The following is an 18,829-nucleotide window of genomic DNA, read 5'->3' on the forward strand; positions in this document are numbered from 1 at the left end:
CATTGTTTAGAATAGATTCTGTAACTTCAAAAATCAAAATACAAGACTTACAGTTTGCTGTCTTTTGTTATTCACCTCTGTTAGATTGCAGTTCGTTGCCAACAGAACTGCAGAAAAGTGGCTGTGAGTGAGATATAAGCAGCAAAACTGGTTAAAACTAATTGTCATGCATACAGGATCAGCTGAGTTTTAATTGCTTGACTGCTTTAATTTAATTTCAGTTGATTTTTCACTGGTTGAATGGAGTGTTTTTCTGAGTGTTAGTTCCAATGTAAGTTAGTTATCGGAGTGAAGAAGAACTTGAGATCCAAATGGGCCTTAACTATTTTATAGCCATGACTAATCAGTTTTTTAGAAAGCATCCTGTTTTCCCAGTGATTTACTCTTCCTGCTTTTGCAGTATCATGCAAGACTGCTCTTGAGTCATTTCAGTTCATGCAGGTGACAGTAACTTGAACTGTTGAGATGTTCTTTACCAGAAGTCTTTCCCTTTGATCTTAATCAGATGTACCCCATAGGGAGATTGATTACATCCCACTCTTATCTTTACTAAGAGTGAGATGAGATCTCAGTTCATTGCCTTTTTGCCCCATTTGGAAAATGACACAAAATTGTACCTCCTTTAACTGTCACAGGTTTCAGAAGTCAATCACATAATATCTGTAATTCATCTAATGTTCTGTATAGAAATAATACTGAATTTAGAAGTTGCTGGAACAGTAAATGAAGGACTTCTTGTGTGCAAAGTGCTCCATAGTCTTAGGAAAATAGCAGTGCTCAGTTATTTCAATAGACAGCATTAGCATAGACTTTGAATTAATTAATTCAAAGGTATATTGACTCTTTATAGAGCTCGATAGACTTCATTAAGATCATGGAACCTATTACTCATTGGATGACAAGATCTTAGGGAGATGGTTCTCTAACCTACTCTATGGATGGCTTTCTGAAGACTTGCTTATGTACTTTCCTGATTTGAACTCGAGAAGTGCTATGCTTTGGTGCAGACATCCATGATTGCCAACCTAATGGCTGATGCAAAGAAAACCCACCTCTTTCTTCAGTCAGATTTTTACGGGAAGACTTCGTCAATAAGAAACAAAGCAAATTATCTGTCAGTGCCAGCGAGGAAGTATTCAAAACTACCAAGCTTTTTTTCCCTTAGTCCAATCTAGTTGCCCAAATGCTCATCACTAATGCAATCAAGTATATTCAGTGTTTTAGGGAAGTACAAAAGGAAATACTTTAATATTTAAGGAAATACTAAAGGAGAAAGACTTATAGGAATTCGGGTACAACGATCATGTTCAGTTTTTGCCTGCACACTGGCCTACAGAAGGGGTTTTGTCAAATAGACTGAATCCATTATAACTACCTGGAGTTAAACTTAACAACAAATTCTTCAAGGAAGAAACCATCACAAGCACACAGTTTGGAACACCTAAATTAATTATTTTTTATTGACCTATAAGCCCTGCAACCACTGTTTTCAGTACAGTATATGCCTTTAATTTGAAGACCATTTTCTAAGTCTGAAGAGGCCTTTTTCTGTATCACTCTTTTGGGAATCTAAACAGTGTTCTGGAGCATGTTTGTGGTTTTTTTTTTAAATACCTCAGTGATTTGCCTTCCAATTTCTCTTCTACAGAATTTGAATGTATTGAAGATAGTTCTCAGTGCAGTGCATTCTCCTCTCAATAATATCTAAAGCTTTACTTAACATATTTTTTTTTAATGTAATTTATTCTTGTGCGTTGGTTCTTGAAGCTGTTTGGTTGGGGGGGGGGGGGGGAGTTGTTTGTGTGTGTGTGACACCACCCTCCCCCCCCGATAGTTATCCTGTCTTCAGAATGTAAACACTGTTTTTAGATTTCTTCTATTTTTCTGTGTTCTAAGCCACACTGAATACAACATGTATGTGGAATTTTAATACTCCTTCCTTAGAAGTATGGACTCTTACTGGCCTAATAGTTGCATGCCTGCATACTATCTACTACTGCTTTCTGTCCAGCAGTTAGCTTAGTTAACCTTTTTTTTTTTTTTCCATGATGATCTGTTTTTCAATTCCGTATTCCTGTAAAGTTTCTCCCACCAAGCCTTTTGTTTTACTTATGTTCAGACTATTTGTTTTGATGTGAGGAAAATTCTGCTGAGCATTAGTAACTACATTGGAACTAGCCTATCTTTCCAATAACTGTTAATGGAAAAGACATATAGTAATGTTATTGTTTTGCTTTTAATCAAAATTTTCTATCATTTACTTTCCTCTTGATCTTCTGCCTTTCTATAAAAGATTTATATTTTAATATGTTATACTGTCTTCCAGGATAGTGATTACATTCCAAGCAGATTGCTGGTATCCTCATCTGTTAGTAAAAATGATGTATTATATGTAATGTGTTTTCTAGCTGGTTTTAATTATATAAGAACACTTGATTTACAAATAACTATTTCAAGATCTGTACATTTAGCAAAACAAATCAGATATAAGAAAACAAATGTATTCTTCTTTAGATATGTTAAGAGCAAGTATAGTTTAAAGTTTGAGGGTCTTTTGAAAATCTGTGAAGAAGGTATAGATAAAAATCTTCTTAGAACGGAAAAAATGACTTGTAAAACTTTTGGGTCCCAGGTGAAACTTGCTGTTTTGAATTAAAGCATTCAGAATCTTTGAAGTTAAAGACTGGAGAGAGCAAGGTATTTATCTGAATTTTGCATTGTGCAGTATAGTTCAAGTGGGAGTTCACAAGGGGGAAGAAAAAGTCTAGAGTGGAATCTTGGAATTTCTTTTATGATCCATTCTGAGATCTTCCCATTTGTGTGACTGGATGCTCTTTCTTGTGCTTTGAGTTAACAGCTGCTGTTGATAGTTGATAAATGTCGACATTTATAATGTAGGATTATTTTCTTTCTGTGTTGTATTTTGTCATTCCTTTTCTCTACCAATGTGATGTGCAAAATATGTCTGCTGTAATCTTTGACTTTGAGAATGGTGGAATTTTGGAGTTGGTCATTTTGATGCGCTGATCTGCAAATATTTTGGGGGAATTTTCAGATTTTGAAAGAAGTAGCAATGTACTTAAAAAATTTTGTGCAGAATTCCACAGGGTATTTTTTCCATGACTTTGGACAGGATCTTAGAAGGGAATAGCTGAAATAGGGGCATAATTCATATGCAAATACAATATAACTTTATGTACAGGACCTGCTGATTCAAAAAAATTTTGAGAAAATGTAGTCTTTTCACATTGGCTTGCTTTGTACATTAGTTGTGTCTCCACCTCTGCTTATATTCTCCATGGGGATACTCTTCCTGTAATGCAAAAACTGAAGCAAGGAAGAGATGGATAGGTGATGTCCCATTGTTCATCTCTGGTCAAGGGCCTGATAAATTGTATGGACTGAAGAGATTCTTTTCTCCTGTTGATAACCTTGAGGAAGGAAGGGACTGGATGGCTGAATGACTTAAGCAAATAATTTCTAAATCTCAGTTCTGCTTGGATGATATGTGTCAATACCAAATTGGTAAGATTTGTAGTATGTTAATTACTAGTTTGTTTCTAGGAAGTTTGTTGCTATTCTTAATTTTTTTACCCTTTTGAAGAATGCCTTTTTGTTTTTTTAGCCTGACCAGTGGTTTAATCTGGGAAAACACAAAAATTACTAAGTCTGGAGAGCTTGTGAGCTTTGCATTTCGATAAAAACAGACTTCTTATGGCATAAGTAAGACATTGTGTTGTCAAATATTCTGCTGTGTCATTACTGTAGAACTGTGTGTTCATTATAACCTGAAAGGTTATATAGATGTATTGGTGGGTAGCTCTTCGTATCTGAATGGATCTGTAGGCCAATTCCTCAGCCAGAAGCGATCGTGTGTCATAACTTGCTAGTATTTGCTGCCGCTGCGGTTGTTTTCCTCTTGTGAACATGCTGCACAGCTGACTTGAACGCAGTCATGCCAGATCTGCCGTGACCTTGTAACTGTTATTTTCTGTTCCTTGCTTTTATTCTCCTTACCCAGTCTGTCTCTTTCCATCTCTACTCTTCTCCCTGACCTCTATTAGGAGTTCTGGTTCCTTAGCCCAGTTAATGCTCATTCACAGTCAGTTCTTCTCTGCCTCCTCTTCCAATTTAGTTTTCCTCAAATCTTGCATATATTGGCCAGCAGCAGGTTTTTTGCTTAGTAATTCAGAACATCTACGCTCCATGCTCTCTCAGACGTGTTTATATGTCATTTCAGTTTTGAGTTGGTTATTTGGACTGCACAAGGGGAGTAGATCCCATTTGTTGTTATTAGATTTTAATCTGTTTCCCTCCCCAAAAACCAGTAATTATAATTCAGCTGTAATTACCCAAATGGTGGTAATTTCTCCGATCAAAAAAGGGCTACCAATTTTATTCGGAAATATGAAAAAATATGGTTTCGTAGTTGCTTCAACCCATGTGCTGCATATCATATAAAACCAAATTTTGATGTTTTTGTTTGTTTCTTACTCTGGTAAAATGTTTTATGTGTTAAAGTTTCTGTTTGTTTTTTACATTTAGGGATTATTTAAGTAACAGAGAAGCTGAAGAATTGTTATAAATTATAGTTGTGTCAAGTTTATGGCAGTTCCTTCCATAGTTACAATTTTACTTATGTTGGATGTGACTTTTCTTATATTCTGGTTTAAATTATTTTAACTCTGTTCAGATACTGGGAGTAGGTAGCTTATTTAGAAGCTTTTCTGCCAAGCAAGTATGGGAAGTTTCGCTGGATTTCTCCATCTGTTTGTGTGTACAGATTTTTTCGGTATCTGGCAGGTGATTCAACCTTCGAGTCCCATGTGCTCAACAGAAGACTATAACTTACTTCTGCTGAAAGAGGGCAAAGAGAATACAATAATGAAAGTTTTCTTGCTGACATAGTCTTGTACCACCATATGCATCTTAACAGAGCTTTTCAGCTCTTTCTTATCTATCTATCTCTTTACATATTCTGCTTTACGTAATTTTTCACCATATTATATAAGCATCTTAATTTCATTGCTGTGTAGGTAAGGTTGTTTTATGTCATAAAAAAGATGAAAAAAATCTTAACTTTAAGATCAGTTACTTTTTTATAAAAAGACTTAATTTAACACTTTAAAAATTTTTTTTTTTTATCACTGAGGAGTTGGAATTCTATGCTCTGCTGATAAATTCCATAGCAGCAGTATTTGTATGATGATTTTAAAGTATGTTATCGTTTTCCAAGGTAGCCTTTTTGGGCAACCTTATATTACAAAGGTAGGCATTATAATATATTACAAAGCTAAGCATTACAATACAGTAACTAGATATACAACATTAAACCTGATCTCTACTTTTAACAGTAACATATTCTGTTGCTTCTTTTGTGTTTTAAGTGTGATAAGAATAGACCTAATTATTAAGAATAGACTTAATATATTTATACTATATTAAATGCCAATAACATTCAATATTGTGCAAGAGAGTTTTGCAGTGGACTTTGACAGGTCAGGCTTTTAATGTTTGAATTGGTTCACTCCCTGAATTTCAGCAGATTGTATTAGAATAATATTAGAATGGGCAGTGGCTTGCTGAATCAGGTATTTTCCATGCTTGTAGTCTGGGAAATGCAGCTACATAAATACCTTTAATAATTTCTGTAATACAGCAGCATTGTTGATAATTAATTGTATCAGAAATCGTAACTTAGTAATAACGTCATAAGAACATTGGAAGAGAAAAAAACATTTGTTGGGGGGGGGGGGAACCCCAAAACAAAAAAAAAAAAACAAACTCCAGTAATTAAATTAGTTGTTTAATTAGTTGGTCATTTAACTTTTCAGTGGTCAGGAAAATATCCACATTACCTTTCCAAAAGAACCTTCCCATCCTGTTCTAAGTTGCTTTGAATTGCTCTTGGCAAATATATGAACTTTACAAAATCTGTTTTGCAGATGTGGAATCCACCATTTAAAAAGTTAAATTTAAACTTGTGTATGTGGACCCTTTTTCATGGAAGTTTTCTTTGAAAATAAATTTCTGAAAGTGAAATTAAAAATATTTATGTGGCTGTGCCTATCATTCAGTATATTAAAATTTGATGAGATGAAAGAACAATATTATATGTTGGAGGGATTGTTTAAAAAAGTCCCTCTATGTTGTTTCAATGAAGAACAAACTTTCATTAAACATAGTTTGTTTTCAGGTAGAAAAAAGCCTCATTCAGGAAATGTTTTCCTTTTGTTTTTGTGGAGTTCAAAAATATCTTGGTATACCTATCAACAGATAAATATTAGTATTATACTTCTGCTAAATGCTGCAACGTAGAGTGTAAAACAATGTTGTTCTTTCATCCCACACTTATTTAGACCTAGGGAGATACTTTTAGTAAGAGACTTTTTTAACCAAAATGGATCTTTTATAACTGATCTGATTGATCCAGGGGTAAAATATTTTATTCGTTGCAACACAAACAACATCAGGTTGGAGCCAGTGTAGGTTAGGAAGTGAAAATGGGACTTCTGTAATGCAACCTCAGAATTTTTTCATTGTGTCTGAGGAGGAAGAGGAAGAATCATTAAGTGGTACAAAATATTCTGTAAAAAAACAGGCATAATTCCAAATTGTGCTGTCTGAGTTGCCTGTGTTATGATATCATGACTGAGGGTCAGTAGCACAAGGGGAGAGAAAATACAAAGCAGCTTTAGTTAGCATTTGTTTGCTATATTGCTAGTTTAAAGAAATATTCCCTGAAGGTAAGTTCTTTGGGTTTCTGTGCTTCCTTCCTTGTTTATCCCCTTTCCTTCTTGCTTGAATGAGAGGAGTTAAATATTAACAGGTATTAGGTGTTGTGAGGGAAAGGGACTGGAAAAAGGCTTCAAGTAAGTTTCGAGTGTGAACAGTAGATGGGAGGGAGGGGTGGGAAGCATCAAAGTGGCTGCTGAAAGGAGAGACAGGATGCTCAGTTATGGATGGAGCATGGTGGATAAAAGGGGAATGTCAGAACAAATTAGTCTGTGTCATACTCAGACTGTGTGATGAAGGCCCTTAGAATGGGGTAGTGAAAGCATCTCTCTCAGGTTCTTCAGCAATCCCTATGTTTCTAGTCCATCACTGGTCTGAAGGAAAATATAAAACATATATAGTTTATAGAGAACTCTTGTTGTTTTAGTTGGTGCTGATTAAGTCAGAAACCGTGGGCTGATTGATTCATGTGATGAGCTGAACTTTTGTCCATGGCATTATAAGATGTGTTTGCAATACGTTGTCTGTTTTTTAATAAAAATTGGAAAAGTTTCCATAAAGAATAAAAATACTTAAAATATCTGATGTGAAAGAAGAGATTAAAGAGCTCAGTCTTAGCTCAAGAGTTAAGGGTTGCCTGGGCATGATTAATCAATTTGTAAGTAATATATAGATGATTTCTTATAAAATATTTCTTTTATTTTAGTAGAAAAGTTTTATAGTTAGATCAAACAGCAGCAAGGCAACAGTAAATACACATTCAGTGTGGGGACATTAAGAAAACACTGAGGGGATGTTAAACACATACTCTAGGCTATTTAGGCATTTTTAACAGGGCATGTAACTCATATGTGAGGGAGTGTGGCCAACTGTCTGCAGCAGAAACAGCAGCTCAGAAAACTTGGATTTTTGGTCTGACCTGGTGATATTACAGTTGATTTAGGGCTCACTTCTTTTTTTAATCTGTGTTATAAGAGAGATAACTATACAAGAGTTACTTCTTTCTTTACAGTTGAAAGGTAAAATGAATAAGAAGGTTTTAATATGCTCTATAGTGTTGTGAAGCAATTGAGGTTTTGACAGGACATTGAGCCCTAAAAAGAGAAGACTGAAGGCTTTAAAAAAGTCTTTCTGTGCCAGCAGAAATGAAGATACAGGATAGTGAAGGATTCTCAGAGATTGTTTCTGGAATTGCAGCTGAGGTGCTTGTGAGGCATCTTAGATAAAAAGGCAAATAGGGGGAGGCAGGCTTCAAACTTCCCTGCACATAATCATGTTCCTAGGTACACCATCTGAGAAGCGGGTATGCCCAGGCAGTCCTGGGAAAGTTGCATTGTAAGAGAGGAAGTAGCTTTCCAGCAGGAAGTGGTCATCACAAGACGAGGAAGAGAAGCTGGAGGTACAGGATAGTCAAATGAGATTCTGGAAGGATTGAATATAATGGGGGAAAGGGACTGGAAAATACTCAAGTTTTGAGTAAATATCAGTATGGGAGAAAGTGTCAATGTGCCTGTTGAAAGGTAGGAGACTGAGATGGTGATTGACAACACATGGAGAAGAAAAGGGGAATCTCAGAATCACATAACAGTTGAGGATAGGGGTGACCTCTGAAGATCCTCTAATCCAGCATGCTGTTCAAAGAAGTATCACCTGGGAACCTGGCAAATGGCCATGTACAGGCACGTTTTGAAAGGCAACTCCATAACCTTGCTGGGCATCCTGTTCCATACAGCAGCATGGATTTATTTAAGTGACCCTAGAAAATGCATCATAATCTAATGTTTCATTTAAAATGGAAAAAAAAAAACCAAACCACCAAACCAACCACCAGAATACTTGAATGTTTTATGCTGTAGCTCCAAACAGAGCAATGAAGTGATTCCTTACAGATAGAAGATTTGAAGACTTCTAAAAATGAGACTAATCTTGACTTTATTATGGGCAACTGGAGATTCATTCTACTTCAGTCACTGATTTCTCATTACTGTCACTAAATGTGTCATTAAATGTAACTTCTATGGGCTATTTCCAGCTCATTTTCTTGTCTGTTTTATCCTAGAATTATATATATGTCAGCTCTGTAGCCTGTCGGGTTTTGTAGCTTTGATGGAAGTTCCTAATGTTATGCTGGGGTGTCTTGTCTTGTTCTAGGGAAATGGCAGCCTTTGTTCAAGTGCTATTTACTTTGCTAGAGACCAGTGAATTTACGTGCTCTTGGATCATAGGCAATGTTTGTACAGTCTAAATAAATGAGGTTGTCTTGAGAACTTAGTGATTTTTTTCTTTCTAAATTAATGATCTTCCTTCCTTTGCCAAATCCTGAAACTCTTCTCTGCATTACATGCCAGAAGAGTTTTGAATTTTTATCTGGAAAGTATTCAACATATTAAATGGACAGAAAACATTTGTATCTAAGACAGTTTAAAGAGTCCACCTGTATCTCAGTGTTTTAGTTCTCATTTGGATGTTTTTGTGTATCTAAGAAACATTGATGATCCAGGCAGATATTCTTTTTCCATTAAAAAGAAAAAGGATGTATTTGTTTTGTTAATAATGTGGGAAAAACTTAACTTGAAAAAACAAGTTTACATAAATGAGTCTTTGTAAAGTATTTGAAGAACACTTTTACCACAGAACTCTTAAGACCTTCAGGATTAGTGGAAGAGAACTACAATAATATTGTAATTAATTGTTTAAAATGCTTTTTAAAATAAAGAAAAGTCTGAAGAATAACCAGCCAGTCTGCAATACTGCCAGTTAAAAGCAGGTTTGTCAGTTGTTGTCATGTCAAAACAGTTAAGACAATCTGTTTAGTTAATGAATTTGTATAACCATTCATGCCTATTTCCTGAAGTCTTTATTCTTGCAAAGGACTCAATGCTTTCATCTTCCTGATGTTCAATGACAATGTAGATTATGTAGTAACTGCGTATTAACCTTTGGTCGTTTGGCCAGTTGTAAATAATGTTATGTATTTACATGAGAGTTGGGGAAAAAATGATGCTTCTTACCTGGAAAGTTGTCACATTAGTTTCATGACTGCTGTACCATATCTTAAATGGTATTTTACTGTTACAACTTTATTTGAACAATATTATATGCCATATATGCTGAAAAAGATGTTTGATTATATCATAAAAAGAATTATTTCATATGTATTAACTTTATCTAAAACAACTCTTTATTTAAATGTTTTCCCAGAACTGTGAGGACGTGGGATGTTAACAATGAAAAAAAGCACAAAAACGTATTTAAACCACGATCAGTTCAAGGTAAACGGGTGATTCCTACAACTTGCACATACAGCAGAGATGGTAAATTTATTGCAGCTGGCTGTCAAGATGGCTCCATCCAGATCTGGGATAGGAATATGAGTGTAAGTCGAGTATTTGATAACAATATATGCTTCTAATATATCAAGTGCTGAATGTTGAAACTGATAAAATCAGTTTTGGTACTTTGATACTTGTATTTTGTTCCCCCTGCCCCGAAAACTAAATAACTCATAGACAAATTCTAATACTTCTTCTGCCTCTCTACAACTGATCATTCATTGTGCTGCTATTTAGCTTAAAACACTGAGGAAACTCTTGGCAGTCTGTTTTTAAAAAAAAGCAAAAAGTTGGCCACTTACCTATATTTAGAATATTATTCAGTTAAGATGTGATGCTTGTGGAAAAAGCTGTAATTTCTTGTTGGTTCCTGTGTAATTAAAAATGTATACTTCCATATTTTATTTGAGATATTGAATACATTAAGCAGTAACTCATAAAACTTCATACTGAAATCAGTTATTCATCCAGATAATAGGCATAGGAGAATAGCATTGAAGTGAGTGAGGATAAGGGGAATGCTGCATATTAAATACCAAATGTTACTTTGTCCAACGTGTAAAAATTAACACTGAGGCAAATTTGAATAATTTATGTAAATGCAGTGTGGTCAGAAAGAGTCAGAATGGGAACTATTTCAAATTCTTCAAAATTATGAAATATACGCTGTAATTTCTTCTCTTCATATTGAACTTAAAATTGAATTTCCAGTAGTTTTGAATCTAACTGACAAAGAGTATATACAATTCTTGCAACTACTTTATAATTCGAAGCTTAGAGCAATCAGTGCTCCCTGTTACTTTGTGTAGTATAGTTTACAAACCCGTCCAGTTCCAAGAGTTTAATTTTGTAATGTCAAGTGCAAATTCACCAGACAAAGCTTTACTGCTTTTAAAATTAATCTTCCTAATAATCATCCATATCTCCCTTATGCCCATCTTACCGAAAGAATTGATGCCCAGTCCCTTTCACTTCAATGGGATAAATACTTATGGCATGCATAGGAGGACAAAATGAGATTAAGGTCAGGTTTTTTTGAAGTCAAAGTGAGATTACAGAGGAAACGAGGTGGAGGAGCAGGCAGGATCCTTTGAAACAAACTGACATCATACATTGTTGAAATCTGTACAATTCCAATAGGATAGCTTTGAGGAAGTAACACTGAACTAATACAAGTTACGGTAGTCTGTTCAACTTCATATTTCAAAACATTTGATTTTAAAAAGGAAAACAGGCAAATTAGGGAACTTTTCATGAAGATTGAATAAAATTTGATTGCTGGAGGCAAGAGGAAATGTATAGATGTGAAAGGAAAAGAAAGCCTCTTGGTCATATTCAAAGTACAGCCTGTATTTTGGGATTGTCATCTATTTTTATTTCTGTTTTTATTTCCAGTATAAACCCAGTAAAACTTCCTAATGGCATGAAGCTTGAGAATTCATCCTAAGTGTAAACTTGTTCTAACAGAATAATAAATTTTTCAGAGACTGGCTTTCATCACCTGTGTATGTTGTTTATTTTAACATATACAGTATTGAAATACTAAGCTTTCTGGTGTAGGTTTAACAATAGTGCTCTTGGTAGTCTGCTTTTTCATGTGCTTTTCCTTTTGAACTTTTGTGTGTCTATAAGATGACATATTGCAATGCTGATTGAGTGCAGTTTAAGGTGATTATGAATAATTTAATGATATATCCTGTGCATCTCGTACGATTTCCAACTGGTGACCCCTGTATAACAATGCAAGACTCAAGTGATTTCCTAGTGAAAATGAAGTTGCTAGTATCCTTGGATTTGGATTTGTAAAGCTTAAAGAATTTTTGTCTTTGCTTTTGTTGGTGTCATTAAGAAATGTGCAAGATTTTTGTGTAAAGGAGCAGTGTAAGTTGTTTTTTTGATGGCATTCTTATCTAAAACTGCTGGTACCCTCTGGAAATCTCTGTCTATAGTTAAACTCAGGTGTTCCAAAAGGCATCTAATGACATAATTAAAAAAAGGAAAAGCCTTCATCTTACATTTGGGGGGTGGGGGAGGGATAAGAAGAAAAAAATTTAAAGAAACATGTGTTCAAAGTAGGATTTAGAAAGAGGAGGAGGATTGACTCATGCACTGGAATGATGAAAGCACTTACTGGCCTGACAGGATGCAGAGACTCTTGCAAAGGCTAAGAGGAAAATGTTAAGTCACGACAAAGTGATGCAGTTTTGGGAGTATGAACTGTAGGTGACACAGGAAAATAGGTAAAGCTGTGGAGAATCCAGATGTGAAGGTTAAGCTGCTTGAAGAAATAGACAGTAGAAATACTAACTTCTGATTTTTGAAGAAGAAATTTTTTAATTCCCATCCAGCAAATATCACTTGACTTTGTTGAAACAAGTGTAGAGCTGTATACACAGATTTTGCTGTACTACAGTACAGCTCTGTTTCAAGTCAAAATTAAGACAGCATTTGTGTTTAACTTGGGAAGGCTCTATTGAATCTGTAATTAAAATCACTAGTGTTTAAAAGCAGAGAACAGTTACTGTGATTTCTTGTACTTGATCAGTTAGGAATGATTCTGGTGTCATGGTTTTAGACTATGGATTTGGCACATATGCAGCCAGAAAGAGGACAGATTCAGGAAGGTGTTTGAAGTTAACTGTAACTGAGTTGACCATACTGACATGCCAGAGCTGATCCGATAAAGGCCTGTTTTGACTGTCTGAATTCATTTTTGCATTTAAGCAAAAACATAAATGACATTTCAGCCCTGCTGTTGAATGCCCATATCACTGTTCCTGCATGTGACAGTAACAGCAGAAACTAAGTCCAGGACGGTGTTCCTACCAGATATTATGGCTCACACTGCGTACTATCCATAGTGCCATTATCCTGGTGCCTGTGAAGGTTTTTAGACACATTTATTTTTGACAGGAGTAAAAACTCCTGTCAAACACAGAGCACATTTCAGAGAGAGGGAAATTTCTCTTTGCTTCATTGAAAACATAAAGCCCTTACTTTCCCATAGGAGAAGGGTCATGAAAGCAGCAGTACCAAGGGCAGAAGTGGATACCTCAATAGGAAGGAGGTCTGATAATGCCCTTTCCTAGAGCAAAAGGGGCACTCTTTAGAGGCAGACACTGCTGCAGTGCTGGTAGGAAGCCACTCTTCCTTTGGGGTTACACAAAGACTGTACCACTTTACAAGGTGGCAGAAGCTCCCTGACAAAGCTCCCAGAAATCTTCCTTACCACTATAGCCATAGTTTCTGACTGCTGGCTATAGGTTTGTTATCCTCTGCTCCACACAGGACTTGATAGCTTTACAGCTGACCACAGGAATCCTGCTAATGTGTCTATGAAAAGGCAAACAAATTAAAAATCAACCTGTTGTGTGGTGGCATCCCCATCACCACCATGGCGTCACTTGTGTTTGCTGCTCAGTAGTGTAGAACTTGGTCCAGAATGTGTGATTAAATAATTCTTTGAATATTTTTTTTTTATTTAGAAAGAAACAAGATCTTTTCTATCCCATGTTTTATCATCCCTGCTAAAGTCAAAGTAGCTGTTTGTTGTAAGTTAGGGTCATGAGTTTGTTGTTTTTTCCAAGCCACTTAGAGCCACCTCAGTATCTCCTTCTTTTCAATTACATTGTTGTGCCTAGGCAGTGATTTTGGTGTGATCAATTCCCTTCTTTATTCTGACTAGTAATGCACACCATGAGTGTTTCATTCAGTTTTCTGCTTCCACTATTTTTTTGGTGCAATTCCAAACCTCCCAGCTGTATGTAGTGAGAGTAAAAACACTTTTGGAACTTTCAGAGGAAGACTTTTTTTTGTCTTCATGAGACTGACATCGGTAACTTGCTAATGCTGAAGTTAGCCAAATGCATTCCAGCTCTGCCTTGCCTTTCTCCAAACTTTCTCAGCATGATCATGATCCATTATAATCACCTGCCTCAGAGGATTTTTTCATTTTGTCATAAATCTGTGTTATTTTCGTATGTATGTTATTTTGTCAGTGCATGGCTTTTCTTTAAGGTTCACGTACATGTGCATTTACAGTGCACATTAGCAGAATGATCTGTCAGCTTGTTTGAAATATTATGAACACTGTCAACTTGGCTTAAAATAACAGCTTCAAAGGACATAAAAAATAACTTCCTTCAGACTTCCATTGAATAGTGGAAACAATAGTGTGAAATAGTCAATCATAACATAGCACATTAGAACCCTCTCAATTTAAATGTTCTGAAACGTGGAAAAGTGTCTGGCAAATATGGAGAGTTGGAGAGCATTACTGGTCAAAATAAGACAGGACCTTGAAAATTATTGATTCACAGGGCAGTGACGTAAAGCCATTATATTTACCTGCAGTTCAAACAGGTTCAGATTCCTCATCTTGCCTGTGTTTGCCCATTTTTGCAAGACCAATACTAATACATATTGCTGAACAAGCTGATCCATGGAGCCAGTCTTGACTATCAAGAATGAAGTGTGTCTTGCAATCGGTAGACCTCTGTGTCCCCAGTTTTCCTGTGTACAAGTGGGAGTGTCTCATTCATAGAGATATGGAAAGACTGAAGTCATTTTTGTAAAGACTGTTAGTATACTTGGTGGGTAGGTTAAAAATGTATTGTGAGTTAAAGTTGATAGAAATCTCTTTAATGAACAAAAACACTCCCCTCATTTTCCACACTAAATAGGAAAGGATCGAAACGTTTTTCATTGATTGCAAACAGGATTTATTAGCGTGAGAAAGCTAAACTTCTTAGTTTTTCTTAGTCTTTCAAACCAGCTGATGAGGCTACCTGTTACGTGAATTTTCCTTCCAGCTTTTCCTGGGTGCATTCAGCCCAGGAGGGGATAAACAAGTTCTCTGCATATGGCAGCCTGAATCATATTTCTCAGTTTCACACATCATGTATTTTATGGTACATCATTGCAGATGAGATACAAAAATATTGATAAGGATGTTGGGGAGGCAGAGTTTGTAATGAATGGTGATGGCTTTTTAATGCCTTTAAGAAAACAGCTTGTACAACCAAAATCTTGTCTGTTTTTTTTCTAGCTGTATTAAATTGGGTCAGTTTAGAAACCTTGAGTAATTTTTATAAGCTTTTAGCTATCTAATGGCTGCACTGTAAGTAGTAAAGAATTAGCTTTGACAGATATATCTGTAATAGTAGTGTACACTACATAGTACACTACATCTTTTTATGTAGTGTGAATCTGAACAGGAAAGATACAATGTTTTATGATTTCCACCATAATTTAATTCTCGTTAAACACAAATTGTTTCAGTGCTCAGGGAAAGATTTTTTTAATAGCTAGTGATTAACTTCTATTTTTTTACCTTTTTGTTTCATAGAAGACCCAGTGGTATGTTTAACTCATTTTTTCAGCTATTTCATGCTCAAAAGCATCTACTACAGTATTGCTGAACTACTGCTTTGCTAGTGTTTTCTTTTTTTCTGGTTTTAAAACCTTACTTCGATTTTAAATTGCTAGAATAATTTATGTATGTTGATCAGTTTTAAATTATTTAGCTAAAGCGCAAAGTGATTTTACAGAACTTAAAATGCACAATAATAATGAAATCCAACTCTATACTAATATACTGCCCGCATGAATGTCCCCGAAAGTGGTGTGATCAAGTGGTAATCCCAGTAACCTGTTTTCCACATGCCCTTAAGCCACTCAATCCTCAAAATATAAGGGGAAGAAAAGTGGGATGTCGCAGAATGCACTGAAGTTAAGCAGATCTAAGCTCTGTACATTTTAATTACAAATACTCATGTTAAAAGTATTTTCCAAATAATTGCATGATTTATAGATGTAAGATAAATACATTTCTATATTTAGTGATTGTTTGCTTTGACAAGGTTTTTGTAAGCTTTAGTTTTGTGGTGTGCAGTATGAAGATTTAAGGTAGAGTTTTCAGAGATGAAAATTTTTACAAGTATTGAAGCCGTTTTGAAGAAATACTGTACAACTAAGGACACAGATTTAGGTGATGCAAAAAGATCATGTACGATACCTTTTCTGTTTTTTTGAGAGGGGATAAACAGCGTGATCCTTTTGTTTTGGAATGGGAATCCAAGCCCAGATCTTATTTGAAAATTTTTTCTAAACTTTATTCTGCTGTTCTTGATGAATTTTACCGCTGATGCTGCCAAGACAGAGTAATGAAAACTGGTAGTAAGATCTGAGACTTGCTGTTAATATTTTCTGCATTAATTGGAAGGTCCTTTGATGGGATTTATACCCATGCTTTGGGAAGATGAGATTGTTGGATCTTTGCACAGTTACAGGATGCTTTTTTGTATATGCTGACATGCAAAAGACATAGCTGTCAGCAATAAATTCGTGAATTGTATGTCTTATGTCTGTCTACTGGAAAGCTTTACTAGTATGCATATGCCTTTCTAGATACAGTTTCTACCAGGCAAAGATCACAGTGTGTATTTGGCATCTGGTCCTATCACAGCATTTCAGGATTGTGCTCTTTTCACACCACCTAGATTCATTATTTTGGCCATAGGATATTCACTTGTCTATTTGGATATTTTGTTTTGGTTTTGCTTGTATAGTATTTGGGGTTTATATTGATATTATCACAGCATTAAAATTGTTCCAGTGAAATGTCAATATTTAATAGAAACATTTTTCCGTGACTATTCTTAAGTTTGCTGAATATCACTGCTGCAACTAAACAGCAGGCATGTCTTCCAGTTTCCCTGAAGTATGTAGCATGCTTCATGCTTTGAAGAGAGCAGCCTGGCTACATCTGGAAATTTCTTGTGTAAATACAAGATGAAAGATATCCAAATATACTATATTCCCCTTTCAAACTTAAGGTAAGTTTTCCATATCCATAATATCCCACCCTTTCATTCCATATGTATGTGTGCCAGACCTCTGCTCCAGAAACTGGAAATCACACATAAGCTTGCCAGCAGCAAATATTAACAGATTCATATATTATTCCTTTTTGTATACTTCTGGTTTAGCAAGTACATCACTATCTATACCCTGAAGCTAGCTGCAGTAAAGCATCTAACAATCATATGCTAAGATAAAATGTGCCCTGCTGTATTTCTAAGTGCATTTCTCTCTTATGTAATAAATAGTTTATAGTTAAGAACTATCTAAATGTTTGCACTGTCTAATGTAGTGATGAAAGGCAATTCTAAATCTTGAAGTCTGTCACACCCCAATGAAAATAGCATAAAGGATTTCGCTTTGGATTCATATATGGTTAAAGGAAAAAGGCTTATCCCACAAGGATTATATATATCTTTCTTTGATTTACTATTTAGAAAAATAACAGTAGAGCCTACAGAAATAATTTTAAAATGACAATTTAAGAAGAAAAGAATAGGCATTATAGCAACATGATTGGCTTTATTAATATTGTAGTGTTGTTAATATTAATGTAACATGAAAAATGTTACAGAAATAGAAAGATAAAATAATGAAAAATAATGGAGGAGAAATAGAAGAGCCTTCTTGAGCTGGCTTTGTTATTTTAGAGAAAATTTTCCTTTTATGCAGAAGCAAAAAATTAAAAGTACAGATGCTACATTTTGTTCTAACAAGAAGTGAGTTCCAGAGTGGTCTGGCTTATCAGAAAAACGGCTTTTAAGTTCTGTAGTACATGCGCTGCTCAGGCAAGTTCAACCCTTCATTGGTCTAGAGCCTGATAGGATTTGTAAATTACGAAAAGGATTTTGTGCTTGATGTGTGTATCAGGAAGTTAGTTTTACGTCCAAATGTTTCTCATTATGGTTCATAGTATGTCACTATTTCTTGAAGCTAGTGAGGAGATGAACAGCAGGTTTACACTGTGAATTTTGTAAAAGCAATGAAAAGTATATTTCTGTACAGCTCTTGGTCATTAAGTTTGTTTTATTAGAGAAGCCTAAAACTCCCATATTTTAAAATATGAAACGAAAGCTGTTACAGCTTTATCAAGTGGATTTATTTAAGAACAAAAAGGTAGGAAATAATGACTTCTGATCTGTGGAGCATACTGAGTGAAGATTAGATACTTTCTGTCTGCATATGCTTGCTCTATCTCTTGGGTTATTTTATGGACCCTTCACCCCCTTCCAGATATATATTTGGCTCTGTCTCTTGCAGTCTTCAATTCATAACTTTTAGAAAGCTTTCTGTTTTGGGGTATTCATAAAGCATAATGTGAAGTGAATTTTAGAAAATAGTTTACTAAGAGCTAGCTGGGTTGGGTTTTTATGTTTGGGTTTTCTTAATAGAAAAGGAGATTAGAAGTAGTTTTTTTTAATGAAATGGTCATTTCAGACAATACAAAATCTCAAAACTAAATTAATGATTCGGAATTTTTAAACTTTTGAAATATATTTTATATTTCCCTTCTCAATTCTTCTGATTACTTCTTGTTTTTTCCTGCTCTCATTTTAAATATTACCAAATTCCTTAATTTTCCAGAGGTCTAATGTAGAAGATGGGTAACAAATTCTTCCCATTTAAGAGCTGTGGGATTATCATGTATTCCTGTGTCACTGACCACTATCAGAAAGTGAATACTGGCCTAGGAAACGGATAATTTAATACTGTGCCATGCTTGTGTGTAACCTTTTCAATAACTGTTTAATTTAGAAAAAATAAACTTACCAAAGAGAAACAGACAGAAAAGTATTGTAGGTTTTTTTTAGTTCAATTGAATAAGAGAGTGATTTATTTTGAAATGTATTCAGTTTTATAACATTAAGAAAAATACTTATATTTTTAATACAAAAATATTC

General features: G+C 35.1%; 1 protein-coding gene across 4 annotated transcripts in view; it reads left to right on the forward strand.

Annotated features, from left to right (window-relative positions):
• The window catches only part of WDR70 (WD repeat domain 70), a 146,497-nt gene that overhangs the window by 76,147 nt on the left and 51,521 nt on the right, over positions 1-18,829 (forward strand). For all 4 annotated transcript variants that reach the window (XM_068422577.1, XM_068422576.1, XM_068422575.1 and 1 more), the window contains exon 10: positions 9,937-10,111. In XM_068422577.1, coding sequence (XP_068278678.1) covers positions 9,937-10,111 — 175 coding nt within the window. The remainder of the gene's footprint in view (positions 1-9,936; positions 10,112-18,829) is intronic.

This window comes from Nyctibius grandis, chromosome Z (assembly GCF_013368605.1).
Source record: "Nyctibius grandis isolate bNycGra1 chromosome Z, bNycGra1.pri, whole genome shotgun sequence".
In the NCBI taxonomy this organism is placed as follows: Eukaryota; Metazoa; Chordata; class Aves; order Nyctibiiformes; family Nyctibiidae; genus Nyctibius; species Nyctibius grandis.